Source organism: Planococcus citri, chromosome 4 (assembly GCF_950023065.1).
Source record: "Planococcus citri chromosome 4, ihPlaCitr1.1, whole genome shotgun sequence".
Taxonomy (NCBI): Eukaryota; Metazoa; Arthropoda; class Insecta; order Hemiptera; family Pseudococcidae; genus Planococcus; species Planococcus citri.
In genome coordinates, this window is record NC_088680.1 from 64,488,720 (window position 1) to 64,507,435 (window position 18,716).

General features: G+C 35.5%; 1 protein-coding gene across 1 annotated transcript in view; it reads right to left on the reverse strand.

Moving 5' to 3' along the window:
- LOC135845226 (regulator of G-protein signaling 7-binding protein-like) overlaps positions 1 to 11,459 on the reverse strand; it is a 40,783-nt gene extending 29,324 nt beyond the window's left edge. Inside the window, exons 1-2 of the mRNA XM_065363690.1 lie at positions 11,405 to 11,459; positions 6,606 to 6,805 (exon numbers count right to left, since the gene is read on the reverse strand). Of these exons, the coding sequence (XP_065219762.1) occupies positions 6,606 to 6,805; positions 11,405 to 11,459 (255 nt within the window). The remainder of the gene's footprint in view (positions 1 to 6,605; positions 6,806 to 11,404) is intronic.
- Positions 11,460 to 18,716: the final 7,257 nt, after the last annotated feature.

Sequence of the window (18,716 nt, forward strand, 5' to 3'; positions counted from 1 at the left end):
GCAGCAAACGCATAGAACGCATCCGATGCACCCAAAAATAGTATAAATAGAGCAACACGGATGCGAGCCAAATTAGTTGTATTTAAAATGGGTTGAACTTCCAAATAAGTTGAGCTTCCAGATGATCTTGGACTCGGCGGCGCGTAGCTGGTTCCTTGGTCAAAAAGTGTATTTATGTAGATGCGAGTAGATGAGGTCCTCTTATGGGACATTCATCCCTTTTATTCAATAATCGCCCACTTCTTTAGTGGTTAAAATGTTTTTCGTCTTCGTGAATTAAATTATCGATCGAATTTAATCGCGTTCGTATTGGGTATCATCCGATTATGCTAGCCATCGGGGATACTTCTCGTAGAATAGGTACCTCGTGTAATACATTGCTGTCGACCGGCCTAGTATTAGTGAGCCACCCTGAAAGAGACAGTAGAAGCGGACATTATGTGAACTGAGGTGAGTATGTCTCACCATTTATTCCGAAATTGCATGCAATTTCTAGGGTATAAATTACCCACATTCTGTAATCCACTATCGCGCGTCGTAAGGTATAAGCTTGTGCATGTACCTATTATAAAATAACTCTATGGTTATTCTATACTCTATGACCTTTGTACCCTTTTAATATGTATTTGATTTCATTATTTCTGATTAACAATAAACATATTATCACTTTAGTGTAATTAATATGAGTTTTATTGATAATTAGAGATTATTGCTGTGAAGAATGAGCTACATGACTGAAACCTCTCCGATATATTGAGCTAACCAGGCGAGGCATAAAATTACTACCTTAGGGAATATTTCTTGACTTAATCACGTAGGTAGGAATTATGATAAAAACCATCTATGTCAATAATGCCAGATCTCACTCTATCAAGGTGAATTGAAATTTACTAAAAAAAAATGTAAAAATGACGAATGGAATTGTGCGAAAATGATCAAAAAGTGCGATTAGGCTGCAACTTTAGAAATTGTCTGTAGCTCAACTGAGTTTTTGAAAAATTTTGGGCTGAAAAATACCTTTTCGTACGTACAGATTCGAAATCGTACCCAAACCTGAGAAAGCTCACCTTGTGACCAGATCTCAGATTTTTTCCCTACGAGGGGCTACCAAAAATCAACTCCTCCAAACCCATAACTTTGATACAAGTAACAGTACAGCAGAGATATGGGAGATGCAGTATTGTGTTCTATGTTTAATCCTGAACCAAAATTGCAATTTTCCGAGAGTCAGTACCACTGTTTAGAAGCTCAGATTTTCAAAAATTGGTGTGAAATAAGCGCTGTGAATGCTCAAAGAATTCATTGCTCGCTCCACCGACCAACTTCCAAAAGTACCATTCATTCTAACAAACTTGAAACACGAGCATATCGCATAAGCATAGCAAAACTTGGCATTTTGGTTCAGAATTAAACTAGGGACACGATGCTGCATCGCCTACCTCTTTCTCATTACCCGTTTCCATTTTTCATTAATTGAATTTACAATAAAATTTTGAAATTTTTTAATGCATCTAATTTATAAAATTACCTACTCTCAAATTTTTACTTTGCCTCATTGCTCTTGAAATGTTTTTGAATGTCTGGTGACTCCCTGGTGAATTCTGGTGATTTTTGGTGACTAATTCACCAGACATCACCAAGTGAATTTTTTACTTTTTTTGGCAAATTTTTGATGAAGAAATCACCAGAATGTCCTCATGGCTCTTGGAATGTTTATTGAATGTCTGGTGACTACTTGGTGGATTCTGGTGACTTCTGATAACAGAATCCCCAGGCGTCACCAATTTGATCACTTCTGGTGAATCCGTCACCAAAAGTCACCAGAATTCACCAAGGAGTCACCAGACATTCAAAAAACATTCCAAGGGCCATGAGGACATTCTGGTGATTTCTTCTCCAAAAATTTTTCATAAAAGAGATGAAAAACCCACTTGGTGACTCCTGGTGAATCTGTTACCAGAAGTCACCAGAATCCACCAAGGAGTCACCAGGCGTTCAATAAATTTTCAAAGGCTCTGAGGACATCCTCATTCATTTTTTCATCATAAATTCGCCTAAAAAAAGTCAAAAACCCACTTGGTGACTCCTGGTGAATCTGTCACCAGAAGTCAACCAGAATCCACCATGGAGTCACCAGGTACTCAAAAAAAAATTCAAAACCTCTGAGGACATCCTTGTGGTTTTTTCATCATGAAACCCCCCGAAAAAAGTCAAAAACCCACTTGGTGATCAGAAGTCACCAGAATCCACCAAGGAGTCACCAGACATTCAATAAACATTCCAAGGGCCATGAGGACATTCTGGCGATTTCTTCTCCAAAAATTTTTCATAAAACAGATGAAAAACCCACTTGGTGACTCCTGGTGAATCTGTTACCAGAAGTCACCAGAATCCACCAAGGAGTCACCAGGTGTTCAAAAAAAATTTCAAAGGCTCTGAGGACATCCTCATTAATTTTTTCATCATAAATTCGCCTAAAAAAAAGTCAAAACCCCACTTGGTGACTCCTGGTGAATCTGTCACCAGAAGTCACCAGAATCCACCATGGAGTCACCAGGTATTCAAAAAAAAATTCAAAAGCTCTGAGGACTTCCTCGTGGTTTTTTCATCATGAACCCCCCCCCCAAAAAAAAAGTCAAAAAACCACTTGGTGACGCCTGGGGAATCTGTTATCAGAAGTCACCAGAATCCACCAAGTAGTCACCAGACATTCAATAAACATTCCAAGGGCCATGAGGACATTCTGGTGATTTCTTCATCAAAAATTTGCCAAAAAAAGTAAAAAATTCACTTGGTGATGTCTGGTGAATTAGTCACCAAAAATCACCAGAATTCACCAGGGAGTCACCAGACATTCAAAAAAATTTCAAGAGCAATGAGGACATTCTAGTGATTTCTTCTCCAAAACGTTTTCAAAAAAGCGATGAAAACCCCACTTGGTGACTCCTGGCAAATCTGTTACCAAGTCACCAGAATCCACCAAGGAGTCACCAGGCGTTCAAAAAAATTTCAAAGGCTCTGAGGACATCCTCGTGGTTTTTTCACCATGAATCCCCCTGAAAAAAGTCAAAAACCCACTTGGTGACGCCTGGTGAATCTGTTACCATAAGTCACCAGAATCCACCAAGGAGTCACCAGACATTCACAAAACATTCCAAGGGCCATGAGGACATTCTGGCGATTTCTTCATCAGAAATTCGCCAAAAAAAAAGTAAAAAATTCACTTGGTGACGTCTGGTGAATCTGTCCCCCAAAGTCACTAGAATTCACCAAAGAGTCACCAGACATTCAAAAAAATTTTCAAGAGCAATGAGGACATTCTCGTGATTTTTATTCAAAACTTTGCCACAAAAAAACGAAAAACCCACTTGGTGACTTCTGGCGAATCTGTAACCAAGAAGTCACAAGAATTCAGCAAGGAGTCACCTGACATTCAAAAAAAATCCCAAGAGCCATGAGGACATGATGGTGATTTCTTCAACAACAATTCACCATAAAAAATATAATCAAACCACTTGATGACTTCTTGTGAATCTGTCACCAAGAAATCACCAGAATTCACCAAGGAGGCACCAGAAATTCAAAAAAAAAAATCCCAGGGTCATGAGCACATTCTGGTAATTTCTTCACCTACAATTCATCTAAAAAAAAGTGAAAAACTCACTTGGTGACTTCTGTTGAATTTGTCACCAAAAGTCACCAGAATTCACCGAGGAGTCACCAGACATTCAAAAAAATTTTCAAGAGCAATGAGGACAATCTGGTGATTTTTCTCCAAAACTTTGCCACAAAAAAACGAAAAGCCCAGTTGGTGACTTCGGGTGAATCTGTAACCAAGGAGTCACCAGACCTTCAAAAAAAATTTCCAGGGCCTTGAGCCTTGAGGACATTCTGGCGATTTCTTCACCAACAATCCACCTAAAAAAAAGTCAAAAACTCACTTGGTGACTTCTGGTGAATTTGTCACCAAGAAGTCACCAGAATTCGCCAAGGAGTCATCAGACATTCAAATAAAATTTCTGCGCCCATGAGTACATTCTGGTGATTTCTTCGCCAAAAAACCTTGTTTGAGACTAATGCTAAAATTTGTTTAGTCCACACCTATGTAAAACCATGTCAAAACTTTTTTTTTAGGTCACTGACGATCTGGTCGGAGCTCCAATATAATACATTAAAAGGCAATAAAAAAACTTGTCACACAATGGGGATAAAAAATACGGGGAAATTAAATTTCAACAAAAGAAATGTTCCAAATTCTCACAGCAGGTACCTGATATAAAAATTCTTATCTCAATAGAATCTTGACAGAATTTACTTCGCAATAGGAATTAATTTTCAATATAACGGAGGGAGATATTTGAACACAATGGGTGATAAAAATTCTAATATTTGAAAATTTTATTGTAAAGTAATATTTTTTATTGTCAATTTTGAAGATTCAGCATCTAAGTATCCTTCCTTGCTGGTTGTAAATTAATAAAACTGGCGTCGGCTTTTCTTTTGATTTGGCCCCTGTCCTCTTTTTGTCTTTTTTTGGTCCGAATTTCTGCAATTAATTGCATATAATAACTCAAGAAATTGTTAAAGTGATATTTCAATTTTAATTACGGCATGCACTGCTTCTCATTACGCCTCGCCTAGTGTGAAAAGCCACATCTAGAAGTTTTATCTGTCCAGATAAATATCCACGCTTTATAGAAAAATGCGCAAATTCTGAAAAAATCGAGTTTGGTGGGGCCTACCCCCCACCCTCCCCCTTCAAACTCTCCGGAGGGTTGAAGCAAAAATTCTGACGGATCATCGAATAAAACTCGTTAAAAAATCGGAATGAAATCGAAGGATCCGACTTGATTTTCGATTTCAGTGTACAAGAATGGAGTTAAGTTTGGGGACCACTTATGGTGTTAATAAAATTGCCTACTCAGTTTGCCGTAAATACGGAAGCGTATTATTTACGGCGAACTAAGTATGCAATTCTTTCGACATCTACTTATTTTTCTGTAGCCCAATGGCCATAATTCGTCGCAAAACTACCGAATTATGAACATTGAGGTTCATCTTTCACCTACTACATACTTGAACTGGGAGTAAATTTGTATAAACTATGCTTAATTTATTCTCCACTTTAGAAAATACATTCGTACCTAATTTTTAAGCTTTTCCTTTACATGAAAACTTATACTCTTATCTTTCTTCCATTATAATTTTTTTGACAGACGAGTTCTCATGAGACCTGAAAAAGTTCTGTTCCACTGAACCCGACGAATTAAACCTACACGAGCCAAACAAGACGAAAAAAATATCAAAAATAATTTTCCACTGGATTGAAAACAAACTCGACTTGTTTTTCATCTCACCAAGTTTCCGTTCTTCTTGCATCAGCATAATGAATCCTCTAACTCAATCCGGCCCACTTCTTTCAAACAATCGCGACTCAACATTTCACAATTCGCGAAATTCTTTAGAAAAGCATAAAAAAAATTACGTTTTTTCACGCGCCAATTTCCTCGATTTGCGAGAGAGACTACGGTCCTACGACTCGTTAGTATAGTCGAGAATATTGCGAAAGTGTATGCCTGGGGTATAAGCCTACTCGCTCGTAATTGTGTACGAATATAATAATTGCGTGCTTTTATCTGTACGCGTCGCGTCGCATTGTGTATAGATGCCCTATACAGGGATGGGACGCGAGACCACACCGCAAAAACAAGTTGATGAAAAAATGTCAAGAGCACTCGTGTAAAGAAAAAGAATGCCGCGACGTTGTACTACTACGTACTATATGTACTAGGTACACTGTGGGTATTAATAATGCAACGCCGAGTAATGAATTTTTTTCTTTCTTGTTTACAGTATTCGCGTCTGTTTTCTGTATAAATTTTGTTGCAACAAATCTACGAGTGTATAGGCAGCAGGTATCTGTATCTATTAACCCGAGTCTGTGTACTCGTGAATATTTCATCCGGTTGTTTTTTCCTTCTCTGGCATCATCTCGAATAAGAAAAAATATATCGGTACGTTGCGGATGCATCTACCAAAGCGAAACGAGTACTTAAATATTTGTATTGAAAATTGGAGAATTCCTTTAAATTACTTCCTTCCTTAAATTGAAAATAGAAATTCGAACGAGAAATCAAAAAATCATGAATTATAGAGCTCGGAGAATTGAAAACATTTTAGAGTTGAATTTTGAGTGAAAGTTGAGCTTGAATGTTAGAATCTTGAATGCAGGATCATTTCACATAAACTCGACCAAAAAATTCAATTTTAAAATCCATGTCTTTCAATTTCATTGAATTTTATTTACATCCGGGGCTCATCACGCAGGGGTCCAGAGGTCTCAAAATTTTGATTTTTAGACCATTTCATACCCTCCCCCCTCCCCATCGAAAAATCAACCTAGAGAGTAGAATAATGATTTTGGTTAAAAATTTTCAAAAAGTTGTCGAAAAGTGCGATTGGGCAGCTACAACTTTGGAAATCGTTTGTTCTATTAGAAAATTATGAAAATCGATTCACACAGGGCTGAGAAGAAATTTTTTATTTGTTATTTCCGGAAGGGGATTTTTTTAAAAATGTAAGTACCAAATTTCTGCAGTAATTACCTTAGCTGGATCTTGGCAAGTGATCCACCATAATCCGGCCGAGCTACGTCTAGCTAGAAGCGAACGACATCCGATTGAACTACTTCGGCGGCTGGTTCTGGAAGCTCGTCGACAACGACATGGTGTAACCGACAGCGACAGTGATAGCTTTCCTCCTCCAGTTCTGTTTCTACACCAGACTCCATTGCAGGATTCCTCCACTGAAATGCACACAGATTCAAAAAAAAATTAAATGATGAATTATGATTCTTCATCTACTAGCATCAACAAAAAAATCGTATTACAGTTTTATACGTCTCATAAAACTTGAAATATATAAGGCGGAGAAGATTGGATCTCATAAGGGATGACCACAATATGCAATCGGCTCAAAACTGATCTCCAAATATTCCATGGATCCTACTAAACCTGATCAAGCCAGACCAATAATCAGATCTAATAATATCAAAGTTTTGCTTGCATTAGATCTGTTCAGACCTGATCAGATACTGACGTCCTTCGGATCCGATCAGATCTGATTAGAACTAATCAGATCAGTAATTTGATGGGATTAGATTATTCAGACATGATCAGATTAGATTCATCCAGGCAATGTTTGGATCAGTCAGATCAATAGGATTTCCCTATTGGATCTAATCAACTTTGAACAGCTCAATCCTACCAGATCAGCTCTGATTAAGTAAAATCGGATGGAGGAAATGACCGGATCTGATCTTATTAGACCAGTCTGATCAGATTTAATCAAGCCTGATCAAATCTAATCTCATCAGATCTGATTACATTTTATCTAAATTCTGAACGTACCTACTTTTACCAGAGATCTGATCAGATCTGATTGGAACCGATCAGGCTTGTTTAGACCGTTTTGATTGAATCTCATCAGACCTATTTAGACCTGAGTACATAGAACTGTTTCATAAGATGTGATTAGATCAGATCAGATCAGATCCACTCACTCTTTTTCTGGAAATACCTGAAACTTATCAAAAATTGAAACTCTACGATCGAGAAAACTTCATTCAGTATATAAAATCATGGTTAAAACCTGTTAAAATGACATAAACCCCCCCCTCTCCCCAAAAAGACTAAAATTGTATAAGATGTCTGAATGTTTGAGTTAACTCCTGCTTAAAAGTCATTGAAATTCGTTAATTATTCACTTTGGTTCACTTTGTTTGAAGAAACAACAGTTTGAAAAATTGCCATATAACCGATTTTTTAAAATCTCCAAATTTGCAAAAATTCGCCAAAAAAAAAAACAAAAATGAACTTTGGCACCTACAATTTTGATTTCGAGGGGTTTCAAAACATAATCATTCGATCTAGATTGGTTTTATTCAAATCTGATAGTGCCAGTAAAAAAGTTTCCATCGAAGAACGCAATCCTAAGTTCAAATTTTTCTCCTCCTGGCGCAGAACCCGCTTGCTTCTAAAGTAGAGATTTTTCATCTCTGCTCTTCAAACACTTGTTAACTCGTAATAAACATCTGTACAAAAATTGAATGAAAGTTTGTTAAGACCGTATCAAGTCATGAAAACAGTCAAAATTTAAAATAATATGTATTGTTGAAAATGATATGAATAAAAAATTAATGAAATATCATCAAAATGAAATGAAATTTAAGATTTTAGAAAACTTGCACAAATTAATCAATTTTCAAAAAGATGTAAAAAAGTAAGTGAAATAAAATGAAATTTGACAACAGTTGCTTAAAATTTTCACAAGATTAATACTTATCAAAAGAAATAATTATTGAAAATCGCAAAAAATTTAGTTATAAAATTACCTGGAAAAAATCCCAGAAAAATCAAAAATAAGTAAGTATTTCTGAAATAGCTCGATTTCGATGAAACTTGAAATCTCACTAGACCTGCACGATTCCAACAAAGTACTAATACTACCCTCAATTTTTTGTGAATCATTCAAGAACGAATTCGTCAATTTTTTGGAAGAAACATTCGTCAACGAATTGATCAATTCTTTAATTTATGAGTGAATTCATTCGCGAATGATTCACAAAAAATGATTCAATTCGTTCGTGACTGATTCACCAAAAATTGAGTGAATGAATCGATTCGTTCGCGAATGCGTCAATTACACAAATCAATTCGTTCACGAATGATTTAACAAAAATTGTTGAATCGATTCGTTCGTGAACGATTCACAAAAAAAATTCAATTCGTTCGTGATTGATTCGCCAAAAATTGAGTGAATGAATGAATTGATTCGTTTGCGAATGAGTCACTTATACAAATCAATTCGTTCGCAAATGATTCATTAAAAATTGTTCAAATGAGTCGATTCGTTCGCGAACAAATCACTTATACAAATTAATTTGTTTGCGAATGATTCGCTAAAAATTATTCAATTCGTTCGCGAATGATTCATCGAAAAATATTCAATTCGTTCGTCGTGAATGATTCACCAAAAATCAAGTAAATGAATCGAATCGTTCGCGGATGATTCATTGATTCCCCAAAAATTATTCAATTCGTTCGCGAATAATTCACCGAAAATTATTCAATTTGTTCGCGAATGATTCACCAAAAATTAGGTAAAATGAATCGATTTGTTCGCGAACGAGTCAGTTATACGAATTAATTCGTTCGCGAATGATTCGCCAAAAATTATTCAATTCGTTCTGAAATGATTCACTAAAAATTGATTATTTTGTTCTTGAATGATTCACCAAAAATCGAGTTAATCAATCGATTCGTTCACGAATGATTCACCAAAAATCGAGTTAATCAATCGATTCGTTCGCGAATGATTCACCAAAAATTAAGCAAATGAATCGGTTCGTTCGCGAACGATTAACTAATATGAATCAATTCGTTCGCGAATGATTCACCAAAAGTGATTTTATTCGTCCGCGAATGATTCATTAAAAATGATTGAATTCGTTCGTGAATGAATTAACCAAAAATCGAGTTAATGAATCGATTCGTTCGCGAGCGAGTCACTTATACGAATCAATTCGTTCGCGAATGATTCACCAAAAATTATTCAATTCGTTCGCGAATGATTCACCAAAATTGATTTTATTTGTTCGCGAATTATTCACTAGAAATTATTCTATTCGTTCGCAAATGATTCACCAAAAATCGAGTTAATGAATCGATTCTTTCGCGAACGAGTCACTTATACGAATCAATTCGTTCGCGAACGAGTCACTTATACGAATCAATTCGTTCGCGAATGATTCACCTAGAATTTGAACAATTTTTGTTCAATCACCAATCGTTCGTAAACGATTTGTTTCGATTGTAAACAGATCAATTGCTGTACAAATGTTTCAAAAAAAATGAATCAATTTGTTCGTAAAAGAATTTTATTTGAAGAAAAGCGGTCTTCTCACGCTAAATGCGTGAGTCTTTTTTTTCAAATTATTGAGAAAAAAGAATAAAAATTTACACTGCCCTCAAGATTGAAATTTACGTCACAGAATAATTATTTTTTCTCGTATTTTGAAAATTTATATTAAAAAAAAATTAGTTTTGAAAAATAAGCATTTTCAAATTCCAAAATAAAATTTTAATTATTATGTATCAAATCTTTTACACTTTTGTTGAGTAAAAAACATCTACTTCAATTCAAACTGAAAAATAGGTTTTGCCCATTTTTAAAAATTGCAGTTCCAGAAAAATTGTTTCCACACATCAAATTGCAATGTAAAGTTTTTTTTTTCAAAATCAACTCAAATGAGATTCTTCATTCTTCGTTTACATACTTAGATAAAATTAGAAAATTGGAAAACGAGTAGGTAGATTTTTGAAAATTTTCGGTTTTGAAACATAATTCTTCAAAATCCCGGGTATCGTCGATTCCTCGTTCAAGTTGCATTTCAATCCCTAATTGGGGATCTGATTTTGAGACAATCTTCAATTTTCAATAAGAGCATTGAAGCAATCTGATTTCTTTTCGAAAATCCCAATCCAATGTTTCCTCATACGTTTTGTGTTTGAATTTTAGAATCTTAATCTTTAAATTACTGGGTAAAATACGAGTATCAAAGAAGGCAAGTAAGCTCAAAAAATTTATTTTGGCAAAATTTTTTTCGAACCTCAAATTTTAAACTAACTTTTTTTCTATGTACTAAATGATCTTATATGAGTACGAACTTACAAAATTTTCTTTTCATTTGTCATCATCCCAACAGAAAAATGAAACCAGGAGTTTTTTTTTGAAAATTTCTCAAATTTTATTTTTCGTAAATATTTTGAAACCAATTTTTTTTTCAAACCTCAAACATTTTTGATTCCCCATTCAATCTCCATTTCAAAATTTAAAACCCCCATTTCGAAAAATGCCACCCCCTCTCAACATTTTCCTCAAAAACCCAATCCAATTTCCCCTTCCAGCTTCCCAGTAGGAATTATAAAAACCTCGTGCTTTAAATTATACAGGGTCAAGTACCCTATACGAAGAAGACAAATAAGCCTATTAAAACTTGCATCTGGATGCTGGTAGTGCTGGTAGCAGCGTTGCAAGCGTCAAACATTAAACCGTCGCGTCTTAGCCGTGCGTACTTTAATCGCCACATCGCCCCCCCACACCTCCCTTTCTGCATCTCTCAGTGCTGGCCAAGTTTCAACTTTTAGCGCCACTCAGCTCCGCTCCGCGCCCCAAAACTTGTCAATAAGGCGAGTGACGCTAGCGGCGCAGTTTATTCAACTCGCTGACAAAAATTTTGGTTCGATCGATACCCGCGCAATATCCGCGCTACTGTCGTAGCAGTGTAGTTTCTATGCTGGTGGAATATAACTATACGAGTAATACATGTGTACATCTGTCGTACTATTAGCTGCCGCACGCTGAGTACCAATGGGATTTGTCGCCTGGGTATTGGACATTGGGTACCCCTCCCCCTCCCCATCTATTTTCGCCCTTTAGCTAATAACTTTCTTTCCATTTCTATTTTCGGTTTCGTTTGGCTTTTTTATTGCGGTCAAATAGCCTTTGATTTGTTCATAATTTGATCAGAGCCCAAGAGCCTGAAAATTTGATGTTTAACTCTGCGGAGAATTGACTATACGACTCGTCGTCGTCACACTGTCTATTTATTTTCGGTATTTTTATAAAACTCCTGGAGGAGCGCTAATGATTGCATTCCTAATTACAGACTACACACACTCCTCTATAATATTGAGATAGAGGAGTCGTAGTACGTTACACTTTCAACTTTATGTATAGGTAAATGAGGCTATATACGAGAATTGATGGCAAAATGCCTACAAAAGTTGTTTGCTTTAAGCAAATGTAGGCCACAAAGTACGATAAGCCTTTTTCTAAAGCTCTTCAAAATTACACTTTAAATTCACCTATAGTTTACCTACCTACCTACCTAACCGAAGAGAGTGTAATTTAAGCGAGAATTTTCGTCTACAGGTAGACAGACACCGGTAGATACACACTATATACTTATTCAACCAATTAAGGCATTAAGCATCATGCAGCACTTCGTTATAAGGTAACGTTACCCCTAACGTGAAACACTAATGTGATTGTCAACACCAATATACCATTTTCCCTTCTCTCGTGTTTGACACCTTGTGATTGTGATTGACATTGAGGTACTTGTAAGCTGGAATTATTCAAAACTGAGTTTTAAGCGTTAGAACGGAAGGAATTTCTCGGAGTTTTATTCGTTTGTTTTTTAATTTATGTACTTGGAAATGTGAGTACTTGGTGTTTAAATATAGAGTATCTTTGGTAAGTTCTCTGACTAGTTGAATGATAAATGAAATGGTGATATCTATTGGAAAAAGACAGTCGTTCCTACCTCTTGTTCGGGTAATTTATTTTTCATGATGGTTTTTTTTCATTTTTTTTCTTAAGTACCTTGTTTAAAAATTTGTCAAAAAATACTGTTTTTGAAAAAAAAAAATATATCCAGAACACCAAAAATTTATTCTCAATATCCAAAAGAAAGAAAATCCAAAATTTCAAAAAGTTTAAATTTTGAAATCTCATTTGGAGACAAAACTATCCTGGGACTATCAAAATTGTTTAGTCTTTTCGTATGAGCCCCTCTCCAATCGGAAGAAACATTTCTTGAATCTTAACATCTTATTCTGATATTTGTCCCACGAGGCATTGGAAGTAAGGTGCACCGGGGGAAGTCCGAATTCGGGGTAAGTCAGAAAAACTGCTCTAGCTGAAGAGGCGTATATCTACCGAAGCGCTCCCCAGGGGTAACTTGAGGGTACTACCCCTACTTCATCACAGCATAAAAAATTTCGCGACCCAGTTTCATTTTACAGGCTTTTGATTGGTTCTTTTTTAGTTGCTGTTTTGAATTTGATTTCAAATTGTAACCAGTGTTTTTCAAACTGCTTTTTACCTCAGAAGAAATGATCAGTAAAAGTGATATTATAAGTGAAAGTATTCCTAAAACAATAATGTAAAACCCCAAGTATTCAATTTTTTTAAATTTTCAATTATTCATTACCTATTTATATCGCTTTTTCCGACTTACCCCCTAAATTAGTGCTATGGGGTAAGTCAGAAAAGTGAACATTGATAATTAGGATTCGACTTCATCGATGTGTAATACGTAGAATGATATGTTTTCGAGGTCGTAGAATCCGAATCTGGAGTTATTTTTTTTTGTAGGAGTGGGGGGTGAGGCGTGGGGAGGGGGCAATCCCAAATTCTCCCTACATTATTGTGTAATATGTCGATTGATATGTTTTCGAGATCGTATAATCCGAATCTGCAGTTATTTTTTTTTTGTAGGAGTGGGGGGTGAGGCGTGGGTAGGAGAAAATTTCAAAATTTTCACACATTATTGTGTACGTAATATGTCGAATAATATGTTTTCAAGGTCGTAGAATCCGAATTTAGAGTTATTTTTTTGTAGGAGTGGGGGGTGAGGCGTGGGGAGAGGGAATATTTCGAATTTTTCCAACATTATTGTGTAATATGTCGAATAATATGTTTTCGAGGTCATAGAATTCGAATCCAGAGTCATTTTTTGTGGTGAAGGTGAAAAGTGAGTCGCAGGTTCGTATGGGTGGGGGATTTCAAATTTTGCTTATATTATGGTGTAATACGTCGATTTATGTTTTCGAGGTTGTAGAGTTCGAATCTGGAGTTGGTGTTTTTGGTAGAATGAGGAAAGTAAAAAATTCCAAATTTGGTTTTTATTTATCTCAATGTTTTCTTATACCACTGATGTTCAATGTTGACAATTTTTTATATAAAATCAGAATTCAGAACATGCTATACAATCAGGCAATATCATGTGTTCTTTTCTGCAGGATGATGTCAGATGTGTATTTTGTAGTGGCGGTACTATGTTTTGGGGATTTTTTGCTTTGTTTTCTCAGATGATTATTATTTTTTCTCCTTGCATGAGTTTTTCAATTTTTTACAAATACATTTTTGTATTCTACAATAAATTGTCAGATGAATTGTTTTTCTGAAGTTACCACAAAGACAGCCAAAATGCCACTATGGGGGAATTAATAGGTAGGAGGGGGAGATTTCTACAAATCGCCATTTTCATACACATCCGTGTTTTTGAGCGGAAGGTGTTTCAAATAATCATTAGTTAGCTCATTTCATTACTGTTCCAACTTCCACGGGGCACAGTAGGCCACAACCCCTCTCTCCCCAAACAGTGATACTTGAATAGCACTCGACCCTAAAAACTAGCTCAAGATTCGAATTCTGCGACCTTGAACACATATCAATCAACATGTTACACAATATTATAGGCGAAATTTGAAATTTCTCCTCTCCCCTTGCCTCGCCTCCTACTCCTGCGAAAAAATAACCCCAGATTCGAATTATACGACCTCAAAAACATATCAATCGACATATTACACATTAATATAGACAAAATTTGTAATTTACTCTCTCTCCCCTTGACTCACCTCCCACCCCTACAAAAAAAATATCTCCAGATTCGAACTCTACGACCTCGAGAACATATTATTCGATATATTACACAATAATGTAGGAAAAATTCAAAATTTTCCCGCTCCCCACGCCTCACCCCCACTCTTATAAAAAAAAATAACTCGAGATTTGGATTCTACGACCTCGAAAACATATTATTCGACATATTACACAATAATGTGTGAAAATTTTGAAATTTTCTCCTACCCACGCCTCACCCCCCACTCCTACAAAAAAAATAACTCCAGATTCGGATTCTACGACCTCGAAAACATATCATCCGACATATTACATAATAATGTAGGAAAATTTCGAAATTTTCCCTCTCCCCACGCCTCACCCCCCACTCCTACAAAAAAATTAACTCCAGATTCGTATTCTACGACCTCGAAAACATATTATTCGAAATATTGCGAATTGATCAGGGTCGAATCCTAATATCACCAATTAATTTTGTAGATTTTCTGACTGGTGTAAGTCAGAACAAGTTACATTTTATTCGATTTTGCGAAAGCTACTGGGACAATCGCGCTGAAATTTTCACCATAGGTTAAGAACCCTCATGAAAACCTACATACCAAATTTCAGCCATATTGGTTCATTAGTACGAGAGTAACAGCTGATCAAAGTTGAAATTGTGAAAAAACGTTCTGACTTCCCCCGGTGGACCTTAATAAAATTTGTGTGAAAATGTGTCATTCCTGGCCAGAATATTTCTAAAAGTCTAAAAGTGAGTCTTCAACCCATTTTCAAAAAAAAATAAAATAAAATCAATATTTTTTTCTCTCTCTCACTTCCCTTTCCACATCCAACTTTTTGCTGTCTAACTTTCTTTCCACTTTTTAATGTCAAGCAATGTTTTTCGCGAATGAAAACATCTTTTAATTTTTTGAAAAATTACACGTTTTCCCCCGATTTTAATACATGAGTATTTTTTTTAGATAGGTATATTGTTTTCAAAGGTATATAACTTGGTTACCAACCTTCAAAAGACAAAAGTTGCGTCTTCTAAGTCATTTTTCTTAATATGTACTTAATTCTGACCAACGTTTTCTTTCTTCTAAAACTGGAAATAAAAAAGTTACCTACATCCATCCTTGAGAAAAAGAAAAATCTTTCGTGAAAAAAAAAGATGTAAGATAAGTTTTTACCTCGCCAGTTTGCCGTAAATACGCAGTATTATGTTTTAACAGAGGATTACCTTACCTGTAAAGAAGATTAAAACGTAATTTTACCAAGGCATTTGAGAGTCTGCGACTAAGTTCTTCCCAACATCGCTGACTTCCCACCCTCACATCCATTCTGCTTTCTCTGTTTTATTTCTTTTTTCCTTTCTCGCGAAAACTTTTTTTTTCCAGGTTCAATTTCAACTCCTTACGTAATAACTTGATTGAATTTTTTAAAATATTCTCCAATCCACACCAGGCGGTGGATGGAGGTACCCATTTTACATCAAAATTAGTATGGTCATTTCCTCTTTGGGAAGGTGCTGGGGCTGTGGATGAGGTCCAATCAAAAATCTGACGTCATATTCGTGTTAAGCATCACTAAAAATATACTACATATTTCATGTGTCGCATGAATGAAACCATTTTTTTGCTCTTTACCCCCTTTGGGGAGATGCTGGGGGCCGTAAATGGGGTCCAATCAAAAATCTGACGTCATATTCGTGTTCAGCGTCACCAAAAACATACAATTCGATATATCACATGCCCCAGATTTTTTTTGAAAGATTTTCCCAAATTTGGAGGAGGAGGTGCTTCCTCTCCATTAGAAGATCCCATCTTGAAAAATGAATATTTCTAAAAAACATCAAAAGGTACATCTATGGAAATTTTTTCAGAATTTTAAAAGGTAGCTCCCACTTACAGCGCCATTTTGAAATTTGAATTTTCAATTTAAAGCTGAACTTTCAACTTTTGAAAATTTCAAAATACTTGAAAAGTTTAAAATGCAATGCCCTTTTGAACTGTGAAATCGGTTTTGATCAAAGTGCCATAGCTTTGGAGGCATGCGCTGCTGAAGTTGAGTACGTCGAGATAATGTGAAAATGATTGAAGCCCCACTCCCGCCCTCATTATCACGAATTTGAGAAATATTTGGGTATGTTTTCGTTTAATCAAATTTTCGTCTCGAAGTTATCAGAATCATTTTGTTATGATTCAGTTTGTTATGTATACTCAAAAGTAAAACATTAATGTAGGTACTTGCTATGAATTAAAGCTAATTTATACATACATTTTAAATCCCTGGTGGGACTGGGATAAAGTTGATTGCGGGTTTCTAACACATTGAGTGGGTAGACCTTGAGAAAAAAATTGAGCGAAATCGAAAGACAACATGACATTCAAAATCACATTTTTTTTGGCTGAGTTGACCGGCAATAACCCCTCTTTGAATCGTTTATTAACAATTGGATCACTAGATCTGGATCTGTTTTGAAATGAATTATTCTTTACGTATAAACTGATTCACTAGGAGTGAATTGTTCAATGAGAGTAACTAATGGAATCAGCACTCGTGAACGAATGGATTCATTTTTTGAAAGAATCATTTGCAAACGAATTGATCAACTTTTCAATTGATAAATCAATTTGTTCGCGAATGATTTACCAAAAATTATTCAATTCGTTCGCGAATGATTCACCAAAAATTATTCAATTCGTTCGCTAATGATTCACCACAAATTATTCAATTCGTTTGTGAATGATTCACCAAAAATTAAGTAAATGAATCGATTCGTTTGCGAATGATTCGCCGAAAATGATTCAATTCGTTCGTGAATTATTCACCAAAAATTGAGTTGATAAATCGATTCGTTCGCAAATGATTCGCCAAAAATGATTCAGCTTGTTCGAAAATGATTCACCAAAAATTGATCAATTCGTTCGTGAATGATTCACCAAAAACTGAGTCGAAGAATTGATTCGTTCGCGAACGAGTCACTTATACGAATCAATTCGTTCGCAAATGATTCACGAAAAATTATTCAATTCATTCATGAACGATTCACCTAAAATCAAGTTAATGAATCGATTCGTTCTCGAACGAGTCACTTGTAGGAATCTATCTGTTCGCCGATGATTCACCAAAAATTATTCAGTTCGTTCGTGAATGATTCGCCGAAAATTGAATTGATAAATCGATTCGTTCGCGAATAATTTGCCTAAAATTATTCAATTTATTCACGAATGATTCACCAAAAAACAAGGTAATGAATCGATTCGTTCGCGAACGAGTCACTGAAGGAATCAATTTGTTCACGGATGATTCACCAAAAATTGAGTTGATGAATCGATTCGTTCGCGAATAATTCGCCACAAATTGTTCAATTTGTTCGAAAATGAGCCACCAAAGCAAAAATTATTCAATTCACTCATGAAAGATTCACCAAAAATGAAGGTAATGAATCGATTCGTTCACGAATGAGTCACTTATACAAATCAATTCGTTTGTGAATGATTCACCAAAAATTAAGTAAATGAATCGATTCGTTCGCGAATGATTCGCCAAAAATTATTCAATTCCTTCGCGAATAATTCACCAAAAATTGAGTAAGATGAATCGATTCGTTCACGAACGAGTCACTTATACAAATCAATTCGTTCACGAATGATGCGAATGATTCACCAAAAATCAAGAAAATTAATCAATTTGTTCGCGAATGATTCGTTGAGTCCGCAAAAATTATTTAATTCGTTCGCGAATGATTCGATAGAAATTGAGTAAACTGAATCGATTCGTTTGCGAACGATTCACTTACACAAATCAGTTTCGTCAAAAATGATTCAGTGAATGGCGAAAATTATTCAATTCGTTCGCGAATGATTCACCAAAAAACATTAAATTCGTTCGTGAATGATTCACCAAAAATCAAGAAAATGAATCGATTTGTTCGCGAATAATTCATTGAGTCCCCTAAAATTGAGCAAAATGAATTGATTCGTTCAAGAACGAGTCACTTATACGAATTAATTCGTTCGTGAATGATTCACCGAAAATTATTCAATTCGTTCGCGAATGATTCACCAAAAATTGAGTAGGTAAAATGAATCGATTTGTTTGCGAACGAGTCACTTATACGAATCAATTCATTCGCGAATGATTCGCCAAAAATTGAGTAAAATGAATCGATTTGTTCGCGAACGAGTCACTTACACAAATCAATTTCTTCACGAATGATTCATCGAATGGCGAAAATTATT